This window comes from Buceros rhinoceros, unplaced genomic scaffold, assembly GCF_000710305.1.
Source record: "Buceros rhinoceros silvestris isolate BGI_N320 unplaced genomic scaffold, ASM71030v1 scaffold20263, whole genome shotgun sequence".
NCBI classification, from domain to species: Eukaryota; Metazoa; Chordata; class Aves; order Bucerotiformes; family Bucerotidae; genus Buceros; species Buceros rhinoceros.
In genome coordinates, this window is record NW_010402063.1 from 15,955 (window position 1) to 31,823 (window position 15,869).

At 38.7% G+C, this 15,869-nt stretch overlaps 1 protein-coding gene across 1 annotated transcript; it reads left to right on the plus strand.

Moving 5' to 3' along the window:
- Positions 1–1,090: 1,090 nt before the first annotated feature.
- On the plus strand, positions 1,091–15,864 carry PCLO (piccolo presynaptic cytomatrix protein; the record flags this gene model as incomplete). The annotated part of the gene is made up of 4 exons (XM_010132531.1): positions 1,091–1,512; positions 1,722–2,445; positions 8,680–13,735; positions 14,108–15,864. Coding segments are annotated over 4 exons (7,959 nt in total), but the record flags the coding sequence as incomplete, so codon positions are not given.
- Positions 15,865–15,869: the final 5 nt, after the last annotated feature.

The window sequence follows — 15,869 nt, forward strand, 5'->3', positions numbered from 1 at the left end:
TGCTGGCATCACCAAGTGCGATCACTGCCAGATACTCCTAAAGGCCACAACTTCTGGCGACTGATTACATACCATTGGATATTCTGAAATGCATGTAACTAATATTATCAGCAGTATTACCCATATAATTAGTAATAGAACAATTTTGCTCTGTTTTCCTTGTGCTTCATATTCAGTGGGTCACTAAGTTCTCTAAATTGCTGAGGTCTTCCAGCATCGCAGTAAAAGGAGTTAAAAAACAAGCATACAGAGTTCTAAATGTACAGCATAGACCTCCTGTCCTTCTAGTGAAGCTCATTTTGCACGAGGGAAGTAAAGCTTTGTTAACTATTCTAGCATCCAGATGATTCTGGCATGTTTCTTTCTTTTCAGTACTTTTCTGTGTTCAACATTTCCTTTTGTGGTTCTAAAGAAACTATACCCCAAATACCACTGGAAACAATCTGACTGCTCCTCTCATGTAGTAGCTAGGCAACTGGCAGCAAGGTCTTATGCGCTTATATAAGCATTTGTCCTTTTTTTCTGATTTTCTGGGAAGTAGAGTAAAAGGAGCCAGTGTGCAGCAGGGATTTAGCGGTAAAGAAAGCAAAGAGAGCAGAAAGGTGATCTTTTTGGTTTACAGCCACACTGAATTTGTACTGCGATACATGTACACCAATTCAAGAGGGGAAGGTATCTTCTGAAGAGAGACACAAAGAACCATCAGTCCCAGCTGATCCCTTTTTACTCATTTTCAAAATTAGAAGGACCTATTGATAGATAATAGGCTTTAGAAAACAATAGATGTTAGGAATATGTAAGAAAACTTTGTACATAAAGGTCGTCATTACTTTGGAACAATGTAATTGTTGTTGATTTTCACAAAATGGTGACTGATTTGTTGTTTTTAGATGTGTTCAGCTTGACTTTCTGGAACCTGATACTTCATTTCTGTTAGAAAGCATCTTCCTGCAAGAGCAGCAAAGAAAATAAATTCTCAGTATACATAGCATTTCAGATTAAAAGTATTTAGCTGTATGAGTTGAGAACCCCATACAATTTCACTGTTAAGTTTTCAAATAAGTGACTTCATGTGTTTGTTGTATCACAGGTACAAGAATGGCTGTGCTTAAACTGCCAGACCCAAAGAGCGATGTCAGGACAACTGGGGGATATGGGCAAGGTGCCACTTCCAAAAACAAGCCCTTCACAACCGGTATCCAAACCACCTGCTTCTCCTCAAAAACAGCCCATGCCTGCTGTCTCACATTCCCCTCAGAAGACTTCCACACCTCCTACTCCAGCAGCAGCAGCAAAACCGAAAGAAGAACCAGGCATTCAGAAGGAACTTCCAAAACTTCAGCAGGGGAGACTGGAAAAAACATTGTCAGCTGATAAAATCCAACAAGGAATTCAAAAAGAAGATGCAAAACTTAAGCAGGGAAAACTTGTCAAGACACCCTCAGCCGATAAACTCCAACGTGCTTCTCAGAAGGAAGACCCAAGACTCCAGCAAACAAAGCTGACCAAGAAATCCAACAAGGAATTCAAAAAGAAGATGCAAAACTTAAGCAGGGAAAACTTGTCAAGACACCCTCAGCCGATAAAATCCAACGTGCTTCTCAGAAGGAAGACCCAAGACTCCAGCAAACAAAGCTGACAAAGACAGCCTCATCTGATAAACTTCTGCATGGAGTTCAGAAGGAGGATGCAAAATTTCAGGACGCAAAACTGGCGAAAACATCCTCAGCTGATAAAATTCTGCATGGAGTTCAGAAGGAGGATGCAAAGTTACAAGAGGCAAAATTGGCAAAGGTACCCTCAGCCGACAAAATTTTACATGGAGTTCAGAAAGAAGACCCAAAACTCCAACAGGTGAAAATGGCAAAGGCACTTTCGGCTGACAAAATCCAGCCTGCAGCTCAGAAGGAAGATGCACAACTTCAGGAAGTCAAATTGTCAAAGGCAGTTTCAGCTGATAAAATCCAACATGGAATTCAGAAAGAAGATCCAAAGCATGAGAAAATCATGAAAACTTCATCAGTGGAGAAAATCCAACAGGAAGCTCAAAAAGAAGAATCAAAACTTCGTCAAGAGAAACTGTCGAAGACACTTTCAGCAGATAAAATCCCTGCAAAAATAATTTCAGACGAAAAGAAACCCCTAAGCACACTGGAAGAAGATAAAAAGCCCGTGCTCCCAGAAGAGAGCACACCACATCCAGAGGACAAAAAAGAACAAGTTACAGCTGAGACTAAAGACCATGTTGCTGAACAAAAAGCAGAAGCTGAAGCATCTCGTAAGGGTCTGCAAGCTAAGAAGCAAGAGGATGTTAAGAAAGAGGGTTTGACAACCGTGATTTCACAAATGGGTTTGAAGGCTGAAAAAGCTCAGGAAGAAGAAATTCCTGCTCAAACAGCACCTTTGCCAGCAACTGACCATGTGGAAGCAGTCAGAGAAAAAATAGTAAGTGGCTTTCTCCCTCCCACCCCCCTTCTCCCAGCTCTCCTTTATGCCTTCCTGCTCTGTATTGCTATTCTCTGCATAGGATGATTCTAAGTGATAAATCAATGACTGCCGTTGAATGAAAGTTTCACCGGTTAGTTCTAGGCTCTACGTGCAATTTTTCTATACTTCTTGAGTGATTTTCAGTCTCAAGCAGTTAAGCATTTGATACTAAGGCAAAGTTCCTGTTTAATCATTTTTCCAACATTTCTGATTTATTTACCTGCTTCTGTAGACTCTCCAGTCTTTGGAGTTTAATTGTTGAAATTTGATTTTTTTTGTAGTTCTTAATTCCAGAAGGGAATAATCTGTGATGGTAAAGTGTACAGTGTTTTGCAATACCACTCCATTTGAGGAATACTTTGTGAAGCCTGGACATGGCATGTTGAAGTATGCAACCTTTACATATTTTTATGATTTCATTTCCTTTTCTCACATGGACAAGTACTTTTAGGCAGGGTTCTTGATGGGCTCTCGAGTCAGATGAATAGATGAGTTATGATAGTGTGTACTCAAGGTATGCATTTCTTAACTGAATGCATTTAGTGGATATGAAGTCACCAACAAGTCACTTTATCAGCTGAAGTAACATACACAGTTTGCTGAGAAATGAAAAATGATGTGGTTTTATATCAGCACCGCAAATTAGGTGCTGGTTACTATGCCATGGAAGTTGGAGTAGGTTTAGGAAAAGTGTTTAATCTCTATCAAAATTATGTTTTCAAATAATCCCAGTCAAAAAGGTTAAGTTTTTAGTGGGTTTTGGTTTTATTTTTTCCTTGTGATAACCAAGATATTTAGACAGAAAAATATTCTGATTCAGAAATTGTGCTGTGGAAAATACCAATATTTTTATAAACCAAGTTTCCCATCTGAAATATATCTCCCATTGTGCTTCCTTCTCTTGATAGTATCAAGAGGTATAATGTACCCTGGTTGAATGAAGCGAATCTGAATTATGCTCAGAATAACATAGCCAGAAATCCTCCCTTCTGGAAGAAACGATGAGATCTAAGAAAATACCGTATCAACTTTGTCATCTTGTGTCAAATATAACACCCAATTACAGGACTTCACAAGAAGAGTTAGCTTAATTTTGTTAAAAAAAAAGTAACCTCTGGGAATTTTTTTTTTTATTCATATCAGAAAATCTAGAAAGTAGACTGAGAATTTTGTTACTGTTGTTAAAAAATTGGGGTTTTTTTCTGTTGGAAAATATTGGAAAGGGAAAATTTTCATTACATGCTAATGTAAGTCCTTTCTGGTCATGTTTATATTCTATAAGGAAGTGAAGCATGTTATACTCTGGACGAATCTAAAATACATATATTGGATTTCCGTCTCTGATATCAACAAATTTTAATTGTAGATTGTTTAGTGATTTCTAATATGGCATAGACACATATTTCACTGTTATTTCACTTACATTTTACTTCCTTCCACTGCCTGTTAACTGAAATCAGGACTTCTTGTGTTAATACCATAAATAGGGTTTATCTTTCTTTTATCAGATGTTGTAGCACACGTAGCTGAAGTTTGTAAAGCAGAATTTCCATTAATTAAAAAAACCATGCATATCTAATTGTAAGTAATTTTAGCATTAAAACACTCTGAAATATAAACCAGAATGAAAAATTGGATGAATGAAAAAAGAATAGTTATTTTTACACAAAAAACCTTATGTTTTCTTTCAGCCTCCTTTTTTACTCCTTAAAAAATTACTAAAAAAAAAAAAAAAAAGGCACCATCTCAAATTGTTCTCAATTAAAAATAAAGCTGGTGCCTCACCTAGCTTGTACGTCATAACTTCATAAAAGTGACTCTGATTTTTTAAATTATTTTTATTTACTGAATTATTTTAACGTTCTCCATGTGGTATATCATGTGGTATCGTTAGATATAGTTCTTCACAAGAAAGCATGTGACAGAAGTGGAAGAAGAAATGCGAGATTTAGATATCACACCTTGATTCCGTTTCAGTAGGTAAAGGATAATATCTAGATATTGAAGAGTACATTTTAAATGCATTTCAGGACAGAGGGATTTCAGGTAGGTGTATTTTTAAATAGAGATGCAAGGGAAAAACCTAATACTTTCTGCTCTTGACAAAGTGCTGATGCCGTTTTATATCCAAATCTCTGCAAATGATAATTACTAACTCTTGGACTATTCCAATGAGATAAGTAAATAATACTATCCTCATTTTTCAGTATTAAAAAAAAGAAAAAAAAAAGAAGATGGCAATACCGCAACAAGTCCCTAAAGACTCGGAGAGGCTAAAGTTCTGATCCAGTACAATCAGTAGAATGATACTTTGAAAATCACAGCTATCAATTGTATTTAGAGATCTGGCACCCTTTGAAACAACTGTGACCTAAATATTAAAAATTTTGGGTCTCCAAATATGACTTAAAGTGTCATAAAGCCATTTTTTCTTCAAAACATTTTTTTTTTCCGCAGTAATATTTTACACTGTAATTTCTTCAAAAAGATTTTAAAGAATAAACTGCCTTTGGTCATGATATGTAGGTCCTTTTCCTGAGAAAGAACTTTGTAATGTTGACTGTTCACGTGTGCAACAGCAGTTGGCTGTTCTAACAAGAATACCGAGAAATATTGGATGATTATGACGTACAGTTTGTCAGTATAAAACAGTCATCTTGGAACTTACAAATTAACATGTAAGTAGTTCAACATACCTACACGAACACATGACCATGGTATAAATTGGACATACACTGACAACACTTCAGCTGTTTTATATAAGCGCCTCTTGTTTACCACAGAATGATCATGTGCTTAGTTCAACCGGGTAGAAATTAATATATTAATTAATAAATAATTGATGTGTTGTAAATTGACATCATTATTCTAACACATGACATTAATGAGAAAACACAGACCAGGGAGCCAGAAAAAGGAGGAGAAGGCTTATCTATAAGCAGTTTTTCTGGACATAAATAAATTGTGTCATTTTGATAATATGAAGTTCAAATCCAGATTAAATGGTTTAGTCAACCAAAGTCTTTCACTTTCTGAAACTGTTTCTTTTTTTTTTTTGATAATGTAGATATCTTTATTTCTTCTATAAACAGAATGACCTTTTAAAAATCATAAGTTCCTTTGCAAAATTAAATTTCTGTTCTGTGAAGTGGAGTGTAATCTTGCTAGCTATAAATAATTTAAAAAACTGTCAAGCCTTTTTTATCACATTTTTTCTTTAATGGAGTTCTGACTGAATTTGATAACCAATGGGACATTTTAAAGCAGCGAGTGTTGTATTTTCAAATAAGAATATTAAAAGTGAGGAAGTGTAAGAATAAATACTACTTCTAAAGCAAAAACTTCTAATGCAAAACAGTTGTATGAAGTATTGGCATTGACACTGTAGAAATGCCACTAGAATAGTAGAAATGCATCCTACCTTAGATTGTTTTTACCATTAGTTAAAGAAGTTGCATTTCCTGGTTTTAAACTATCTTATCCAGCCGACAGCTCTCCTAAGTCTCCATGTTCATCAAGTCTCAAGAAGATCATCCCTTGGATGTCTGTATTGTAGATAAATTTGTCCAGTATTTAAAAAAATCACAATAGGCAAAATTTCAGACAAAACGCTGTTCCAACTACTCAGAAAGGCCCAGTAATTCAACAGGTACCAAAGTGCTTCCTACTTTACAAGAAAACAGTAGGGTTTTTTCTTACTGATTAAAATGTGTTTTCCATTCTCCACAGGATGTTAAATATATATATGATCCTTAGCAGCAATGTTTCTGCAATATTTTGGTATTCATCTATAAATCTGATATTTATGGTATGTTTACAAGTTTGACAATGATGCTGTCTTTGTGTATGTCATGGCCAACCCTGCAGAAAATAAATTGCCAGTCATTTAAGAACAGATGTAGCTAATGATAATATCCTAGTTCTCAGGCTGCAGGTAATAGGGAATAAAAGCACAAAGCCCAAATATTATTTATTGTCAATTACATGCGTATGACCTCGAAACACGATGTGCACAATTTTTGTGTGACGTATCAGAGGGCAGACAGCTGTATATACAAAAATGATAGGAAATATATTCATATTATGGTAGCCTTAAAAGAAAATTGGATTTTCTCATCTCATTTATTTCTAATAATAGAAGTTCTTCCTTGTTCTAGGTCTTTTTCTTCTCCTTAGTGTCCATATAGCAACCTTTCCCATATTCAGTTTCCTGTTATTGATAGCAGTGATGTTATGGCATGCACTGAGGTTCAAGAACAGGTCAGGCAATAGCAATATTCATTGTCATCTCCTCTGGTTTGATCATTGAGTAGGTACTAGACATTGGACTTGCAGATAGTGACACCATCACAAATTACATGGCCAAAATCATTCCATGACCAGTTGTTGTCTACCTAATTCTAAGCTTAAACGTTTATCTGACGCCTCTGCTTTGTTGTCTCTGCTTTACACGCCGCTGTATTACTTCATCTCCCTATGGAGAACCCAAATCAGACAGACTCACTTTCACTAGATGGACACAGTCTGTCCATCAACTCCTAGGAGACCTTCTGAGCTTGAATAATGTTTGGATTTTCTAGGAGCTCATCTAAATTGATAACAGTGTGTTTGATTGGGTATGTATTTATAAGAATAAACGTATTGGAAATAAAATTTAAAAATAACAATCAAATATTGTAGGTGAAATTTTAGTGAAAATTCTAGATTGCATCAAATGAAACTTTAGTGTGAATAAACATTTGAAATACTTGCAATTGAGAGCAACTTAACATGAGCACCAATGTACTTTCAATTATAGTTAAGCATTGTCATCATTTTCTCAATATATTTATTCCACAGTATTTTTTTTTTAATTCAGCATATTGCCGAGGAAGTTGGTAAAATAAAGCTTAAATAAATGGCTTGCTGTACTTCAGAAATCATTGACGTAGATCAGCAAATTTGATAAATGCTACCTACTTGTATTATTGAGGGCCATAGCAAATATGAATAACATATTAAAATCAGGAGACGTTGGGATGTTTGTTGTTAAATTGCTAGTGGAGGTGGAGACGCTTTGTAAGATTGTCAGCTTGCATCTAAGATGACCTGTCATTTGGAGAGTGAGGAGTTTTTGTTAGCGAAATGGTGAGGTGGTTTTACTAAATACAGAGCATTTCACAGCTGAGAGAATCAGGAGGGAAACTTTGCTGTGGAAATAGTTGCTGTAGGATATTCTTGGTAATTCTGTTACCTAAAAAAGGAGATAGAGGTGCTTGTCATTCAGAGTGGTGGAGAAAGATGTGGAAGCTAGGAGGATTACTAAGGTGTTTAACTAGGGATGAGAAGGAAAGCATTGGTTATGATGCTTAGTCAGGTTTGCCTGCCTTGTTTGCTTCTTTGCTTCCTGTGATCAATAGCTCCCCATCGCGCTTCCCTCCCCACGATTGCACTCCCCTACCAGCAACTTACCTCTGCAATACAAATTTACTGAGAAACTTCTTTTTTGTGAGGTACTCAGAAAATGTTTGCACAGTGCCGAATTGCAGATACGGGGACGTTCCAAATTGCATTCAGTCATGCCTCAGTACTCCATGTATTCTGTTGCATGTTACAATGTGTAAGACTTAAATCAACAAAATGAAGCCATAGGTCCAAAATTTAGGAAGACTGATGTATCAGTAGACAATTGTAAAAGATTAAATGGGCAAACAGACCACAGAAATGCTGCAGGCTGACCTTTGGCACACTGTATTACTTTGTATCTAGAGTTACACAGGCAGTTTTGAAACATAGGTAATTTTGTGTAAATTAACCCCCAAACAAATTGTCCCATGGATATGTGAACAGATGATAGATTATCATTAGTAAATATTCTGAAAGCAATTGAATACGGTATTTGTTTTTATTGATAAATAGAAGATAATCTTACAGCTAATAGGATCAGTTGCCAGTGTGGACAGCCATGCAAAGCATAGTTATATTCAATGCAAAAACTCAATTTTTGAGGAACTTTTTGTATTATTTTAATAGCTTTGAATAACAAAATTAGTGTTCACTCCTGTATGGCTTAATGTAATTATTCTTGGCATCATTTTTTTTCATCTGAGCCATTAATTCATCTTTAAAAAAAACCACATGTATTTAATTGCCTGGAGACGTTAAGAATTTATATATAAATATATACACACGCGTATGTATTTATTTTTTTAGGAAAAGGAGGATGACAAATCAGACACATCAAGCTGTCTGCAACAGAAAAGTCCACAAGGTCTGAGTGACACCGGGTATTCTTCTGATGGGATATCAAGCTCACTTGGTGAAATTCCAAGTCATATCCCCAGTGATGAAAAGGATTTACTCAGAGAAGCTCGTAAAAAAGACAGTATTTCACAAGAAAGTCCACCAAGCCCCTCAGATCTAGCTAAACTGGAAAGTACTGTACTGTCTATTTTGGAAGCTCAGGCAAGTACTCTTTCTGAAGAAAAATCTGCAAAAAGCAAAGAGCTTTATGAAACCTTCAGTGATCAGTCAAAGGATCAACATAAAACAAAGCCTTTGCCACTCACTCCAGAATCTTACAGTTCAGATGAGGAACACTTAGAACCTATTCAGAAAGGTGAAGAAACCATTGTAGAAGATGGCAAAGGAGGTTCTTCATCCCGGGCAGACTACAAGGAAGAAGATGAAGATGACATATCAGCAAGAAGACAACGCTATGATTCTGTGGAAGACAGCAGTGAGAGTGAAAACTCACCCGTCCCAAGGAGAAAAAGAAGAGCTAGTGTTGGTTCTTCAAGCAGTGATGAATACAAACGGGATGACAGTCAGGGATCAGGTGATGAGGAAGACTTCATTAGAAAACAGATTCTAGAGATGAGTGCTGATGAAGATGCCTCAGGTTCTGAAGATGATGAATTCATTAGAAATCAACTCAAAGGAATCAGTGTAACTGAAAGCCAAAAGAAAGAAGAGGTGAAAAGCAAAACCAAAGGAACAGCTGGAAAACACAGAAGAATGGTACGGAAAAGTAGTGCAGGCTATGATGAGGATGCAGGAAGAAGACATTCATGGCATGATGACGATGATGAGACTTTTGATGAAAGCCCAGAGCCAAAGTATAGAGAATCTAAAAGTCAAGACAGTGAAGAACTTGCAGTAACTGGAGGGGGAGGCCTTCGGCGTTTCAAAACAATAGAATTAAATAGTACAATAACAAACAAATATTCTGAAGCATCTGAACAACAGAAAGGTATTTTATATTTTGATGAAGAGCCTGAACTGGAGATGGAGAGTCTTACAGATTCCCCAGAAGATAGATCTAGAGGAGAAGGGTCTTCTAGTTTACATGCTTCTAGTTTCACACCAGGTACTTCTCCTACTTCAGTGTCATCACTTGATGAAGATAGTGACAGCAGTCCTAGTCACAAAAAACTGGGAGGGGAGAGCAAACAACAGCGCAAAGCCAGGCATCGGTCACATGGTCCTCTTCTTCCAACTATTGAAGATTCTTCTGAAGAAGAAGAACTACGAGAAGAGGAAGAACTGCTAAAGGAACAAGAGAAACAGCGTGAATTAGAGCAGCAACAAAGAAAAAGTTCTAGCAAAAAATCTAAAAAGGACAAAGATGAACTAAGAGCTCAGAGAAGAAGGGAACGTCCAAAGACCCCACCAAGTAATCTTTCTCCCATTGAAGATGCATCTCCAACAGAAGAATTACGTCAGGCAGCAGAAATGGAAGAGCTGCACAGATCTTCCTGTTCTGAATATTCGCCTAGTATTGAGTCAGATCCTGAAGGATTTGAAATCAGCCCAGAAAAAATAATAGAAGTACAGAAAGTTTACAAATTGCCTACTGCTGTCTCTCTATACTCACCAACAGATGAACAACCAATTGGACTCCCAAAAGAAGAAAGTGGTCAAAAGACATTGAAAAGCGCCGAAGAGGTATATGAGGAGATGATGCACAAAACCCATAAATCCAAGCCATTTCAAACAGCAAATGAAAAAGATGATGTATTTGAAAAAGAGTCTTTATATGGTGGAATGCTAATAGAGGATTATATTTATGAATCTTTAGTAGAGGATAATTACAATGGAACTATTGATACTAATCTTGTAATGAGACAAGATGAGAGCAATGAATATATGCAACAGAGGGGAAAAGAGAAAAAAATAAAGGCTTCAGAACAAATCTTCGAAGAACCACAGAAAATTACTGATCTACAGAAAGACTACTATAGTGTTGAAACTTTACATTCTATAGTGCCTCAAGAAGATATTGTTTCTAGCTCTTACATTATCCCAGAAAGTCATGAAATAGTTGTATTAGACAGCACTGTAACTTCCACTAGTGAGGAAAAACAGTTGTTAGATGCAGAAGCTGCTTATGAAGAGCTTATGAAAAGACAGAGAATGCAGCTGACCCCCGGGTCCAGTCCAACACAACCAACTTCAGGTTTTGTTCCCACATCTGATACAAAGGTATCTAGTGTTGGAGAAATAGTGGATAGTACATCTTTAATATCAAGCACTACTTCAGCAATCTCAGATGTGTCACCTGTCAGTAGTGCAGCACTTTCTATTCCAGATGTTAAAATAACACAGCATTTTACAGCAGAGGAAATTGAAGATGAATACTTAACAGATTATGCCAGAGAAATTCAAGAAATAATTTCTCATGAAACATCAATGTTGACATACTCTGAGACATTGGAAGGTGCTGCATCAGCTTTACCTTCTGATACAGCTTCCTTAACATCATCTACATCTTCGGTTTGTACCACGGATAGTTCATCACCTGTAGATAGTGCGACCACAGGTTATGTAGATACAGCAGATGGTGTAAGTAAACTGGCAGATTCTGAAGGTGTCAGGATAATAACCCAAGTTCCCTTAACATCTACAAAAGAGTTCTCTGAAGTGAGCATGCCTTATGAGTCTATTGCCGGAGCCACTAAAAAGCCATCTATGGCATCAGATATGGAAAGTGTGGATCGAACTGCAGTTTGCTTGCCTGAAACTGCACCTTCGCTAGTGTCAACTACAGTTATAACACCCAAGCAATATGCAACTGACACCATTACCTGTGATACCTCCGAAGCAGAAAAGGAAGCAACTAGAAAAATGAAAAGTACAGTGGAGGCTGGCATTGTCAAAATTCATCATGAAGATTCACACAAAGAATTGGGTGTGGATATCACAAGGATTAGTTTGCCTAGTGCCACACCTGAGCAACCACCTGTATGTATAGCATCAGTACCAGTTACAGAGCCTGCATCAGAAACATCTTCTGTACCTACTCCCAGTGTTGTAAGTAAGACCAGCATGGTCTCTGTGCCTTCCTCAGCTCCTGTAACATCCAAAGTATTCTCGCTTTTTAGAAGCTCTTCTTTGGATTCTCCTGCACAACCTTCTCCACCCTCACCTCCTCCTCCTCCACCACCTCCTCCACCACCATTACCTCCTCCTATTTTACCCAAGCCAGCCATTTATCCCAAAAAGAAGTCACAGATTAAGACTCCAGCAGCAACAGCTCCCGCAATGGTACCTTCAGTCACAAGTGTTCCAACACTAGAATCCACAGCTGTAGTAAAGAGTCATGTGGTACCTGTCACAAGAACATACACCCCAACACCACCTCCTGTACCACCCAAACCGTCCTCCATTCCAGCAGGGCTTGTTTTCAGTCACAGGCCTGCTGAAGTGACTAAACCTCCAATTGCTCCTAAACCAGCAGTTCCTCCGCTCCCAATAACTGTTCATAAGCCAGCAGAAACACAGCCCAAAACAATAGGTTTGACTTCAAGTATGACTCTGAATTTGGTCTCTGCAGCTGAATACAAGATAGCATCTCCCACTTCCCCCTTGTCTCCACACTCTAATAAATCTTCACCAAGGTTGACAAAACCCTTACAGGAAACCTATGTTGTCATCACATTGCCATCTGAGCCTGGAACTCCCACAGAAGCTATTACTAGTCAGGCTGTTACCAGCTGGCCTTTAGAAGTATCTTCTAAAGAACAGATTCCCCAGCCTATGCAACCAGTTTTCACTCCATCCATGAAAGCTGTGGAAATGCAAAGTATGGCAGATCAGAGTATGTATATTGCAGGTGCTTTGCAAGCTATTCCTGTCACAACACAATCAACTTTTGAAAAAATACCTAGTTCAAAATCAGAAGTAGTAACAACTGAAGTAACCAAGACCACGGTGTCTGTTGTTAAGGGCCCAGTGCCTGGTTTTGGTTTAGGGAGTGTTGCTATCACTATACCTCCGGAGCCACTACATATGGTAGATCAACCCAGGTATAGAGAGAATGGAAGATTCCATCCTTTGGGTGATGTCATAGATCTTCGCACTTTAACCAAGATGGATATTGAAATGAGAGACAGCTGTATGGATCTGTCTGCTGTTTCCATGGACCTAAGAAGGCAAATGCCAGCAAGTGATACAAGTGTGCGGCCAGTAAGTACTGTCCAACCAGCTATAATAAATCTTAGCACTGCATGTGTTGCCGATCCTTCTCTGTCTATCGTCACTGAGACAGTAACTGTAACGACCTGCACTGCCACTGTAAGCTACGCTACCAGTATGGACAGCCTTGTGGATCTGGGACATGCGATGACAACGCCGCTTCAGCTAACAACATCAAAACATTTTGAGCCTGCGCACAGAGTAATAGGCAGCCAGGCATTCTCTGCAGGTAGAGATGAAGTGCCCATAAACTTATCCCTAGGTACTTCAACACATGCGGTGACATGGGCTGCTACAAAGCCTGTTACTGTACCACCTGTTGGTGTTACAAATGGTTGGACTGATCTCTCCACTTCTCAGGAGCCGATGGATAGTGGAGCAGTTGACCTCAGCACTACAAAATCCCACAGAACAGTAGTAACAATGGATGAAACTACTTCGGGTATCGTAACGACAGTAATAGAAGATGATGAAAAGCCTGTGGATCTGACTGCAGGGAGAAGAGCTGTCTGCTGTGATATGGTTTATAAATTGCCATTTGGTAGGAGCTGTACAGCTCAGCAGCCACCAACTACACTTCCTGAAGATCGCTTTGGTTACAGAGATGACCATTATCAGTATGATCGGTCAGGGTCATATGGCTACCGAGGAATGGGAGGTATGAAACCATCTATGTCTGACACAAATTTATCGGAAGCTGGACTGTTTGCATACAAAAGCAAGAATAGCTTTGATTATCGAGTTGGGGCAACTGATGCAGCAGTAGATCTTACAGCTGGAAGAGTTACTACAGGTCAGTATGACACAGCAGCAGATCTCTCTTTGAAATATAATTCTGATGTTCCTCACCTCATTTCAGGATGATTATTTTATTGTTTTTCCCCTCTTTCTGTTGTTTTGTTTTCTTTTGGACAGTGTGACAAATTATTCTGGATTACACGTGTTTTCATTTCTTCATTTTACATAAGTGTTTTGCACAGAGATGCCTGCATGTGCCTGCATGTTCAGAAATGCTGTTTCCTTCACATCTAACCTGATCATTAACCTGAAGATTTGCATGCAGTTTCCCCTTCCCATTTAATTCATCAAGATGGAATGACTTTCAGAATCCGCAAAGCAGCGTTCTTTTGTGGGACTGGACTGTAACTTTGCCCTGTAATTTCAGGTGAGGTTATGGATTACTCAAGCAAGACTACTGGTCCTTATGCAGAGACTCGGCATATGATTTCTGGCATCGGGCTCAGTACACCACAGTATTCCCAGGCAAGAATGGTATCATCTCTGGGTTCTCAGTTTGGTCTTGGAAGTGTTTTAAGATCATCCAATGGTGTTGTTTATTCTTCAGTAGCGACTCCAATCCCATCCACATTTGCCATCACTACACAACCTGGTTCTATTTTCAGTACGACTGTCAGAGATTTACCTACTCTACAAACAGTTGACTCAGTGCCCTCTATATCAACTTTGCAACAGAGTCAACCACTGCCAAGATCATACAGTTTCTTGACAACAGTGGCAGCTGAAAAAGACAGTGCAATTACTGCCGTTGATATGGAGACAGGTTTACCACCTCTTTCTATAGAAACTATTACCACTGAGCCAAACAACTTGATACCTGCTTTAACTACAGCATCTGAAGTTTATACAGATGTAATTGAAGATGAGGTTGCCCTTCTCATTGCTCCTGAAGAAGGCAAACAGCAGCAGCTTGATTTGGAGCGTGAACTTCTTGAGATTGAGAAAATTAAGCAGCAGCGCTTTGCAGAAGAGCTGGAATGGGAACGTCAGGAAATTCAAAGATTTAGGGAACAAGAAAAGTTTATGGTGCAAAAAAAGCTTGAGGAGTTGCAATCCATGAAACATCATCTCTTATTTCAGCAAGAGGAGGAACGACAAGCTCAGTTTATGATGAGGCAAGAGACATTAGCCCAGCAGCAGTTGCAGCTTGAACAATTCCAACAACTTCAACAACAGCTCCACCAACAGCTAGAGGAACAAAAAATTCGTCAAATATATCAGTACGGTTATGACCCATCTGGAACTGGCTCACCACAAACTACCACAGATCAAACACTTTTGGAAGGACAGTATGCAACTGCAGAAAATGGCCAGTTTTGGCCTACCGATGATGCAACCACTACGGCTTCAGGAGTGCTGGGTATCGAAATTCCTCAAAGCCAAACATGGTATACGGTTCAGTCTGACGGCATTACCCAATACATACCTAGATCTGGTATCCTAAGCTCTGTTTCAGAAATGTCTCTTAAAGATATTGATGTTAGAGAGGAGAAGCAATTGAAAAAGAGAAGTTCTATGCCAAAGTTACGTGGTCCATATGAGGAACTTGAGGAGACCCTGGAAGAAGAGCCCCGGTGCTTCAAAAAGATAGTGGACAGTGGAGTGCAAACTGATGATGAAGAAGGAGCAGACAGAGGTTACACAAACAGGAGACGGAGAACTAAAAAGAGTGTTGATACGAGCGTTCAGACAGATGATGAAGATCAAGATGAATGGGATCTTTCTAGCAGATCTAGAAGGAAGCCTCGTGTAGGAAAATACAGTGAGAGTACCTCTGAGGCAGACAAAGCTAAACCATTCTCCAAAGTATCTAGTATTGCAGTTCAGACAGTGGCAGAGATTTCGGTACAAACAGAACCTGTGGGAACAATAAGAACACCTTCAGTCAGGGCCCGATTGGATGCTAAGGTTGAAATAATAAAGCATATTTCAGCTCCTGAAAAGACATATAAAGGAGAAAGTTTGGGATGTCAAACAGAGACAGATTCAGATACTCAAAGTCCCCAATATCTGTCAGCTTCATCTCCTCAGAAAGATAAAAAACGCCCAACACCATTAGAGATAGGATACGCATCCCACCTTCGTCCAGAGTCCACGCTGCAGGTAGTCCCTTCCCCTCCCAAATCTCC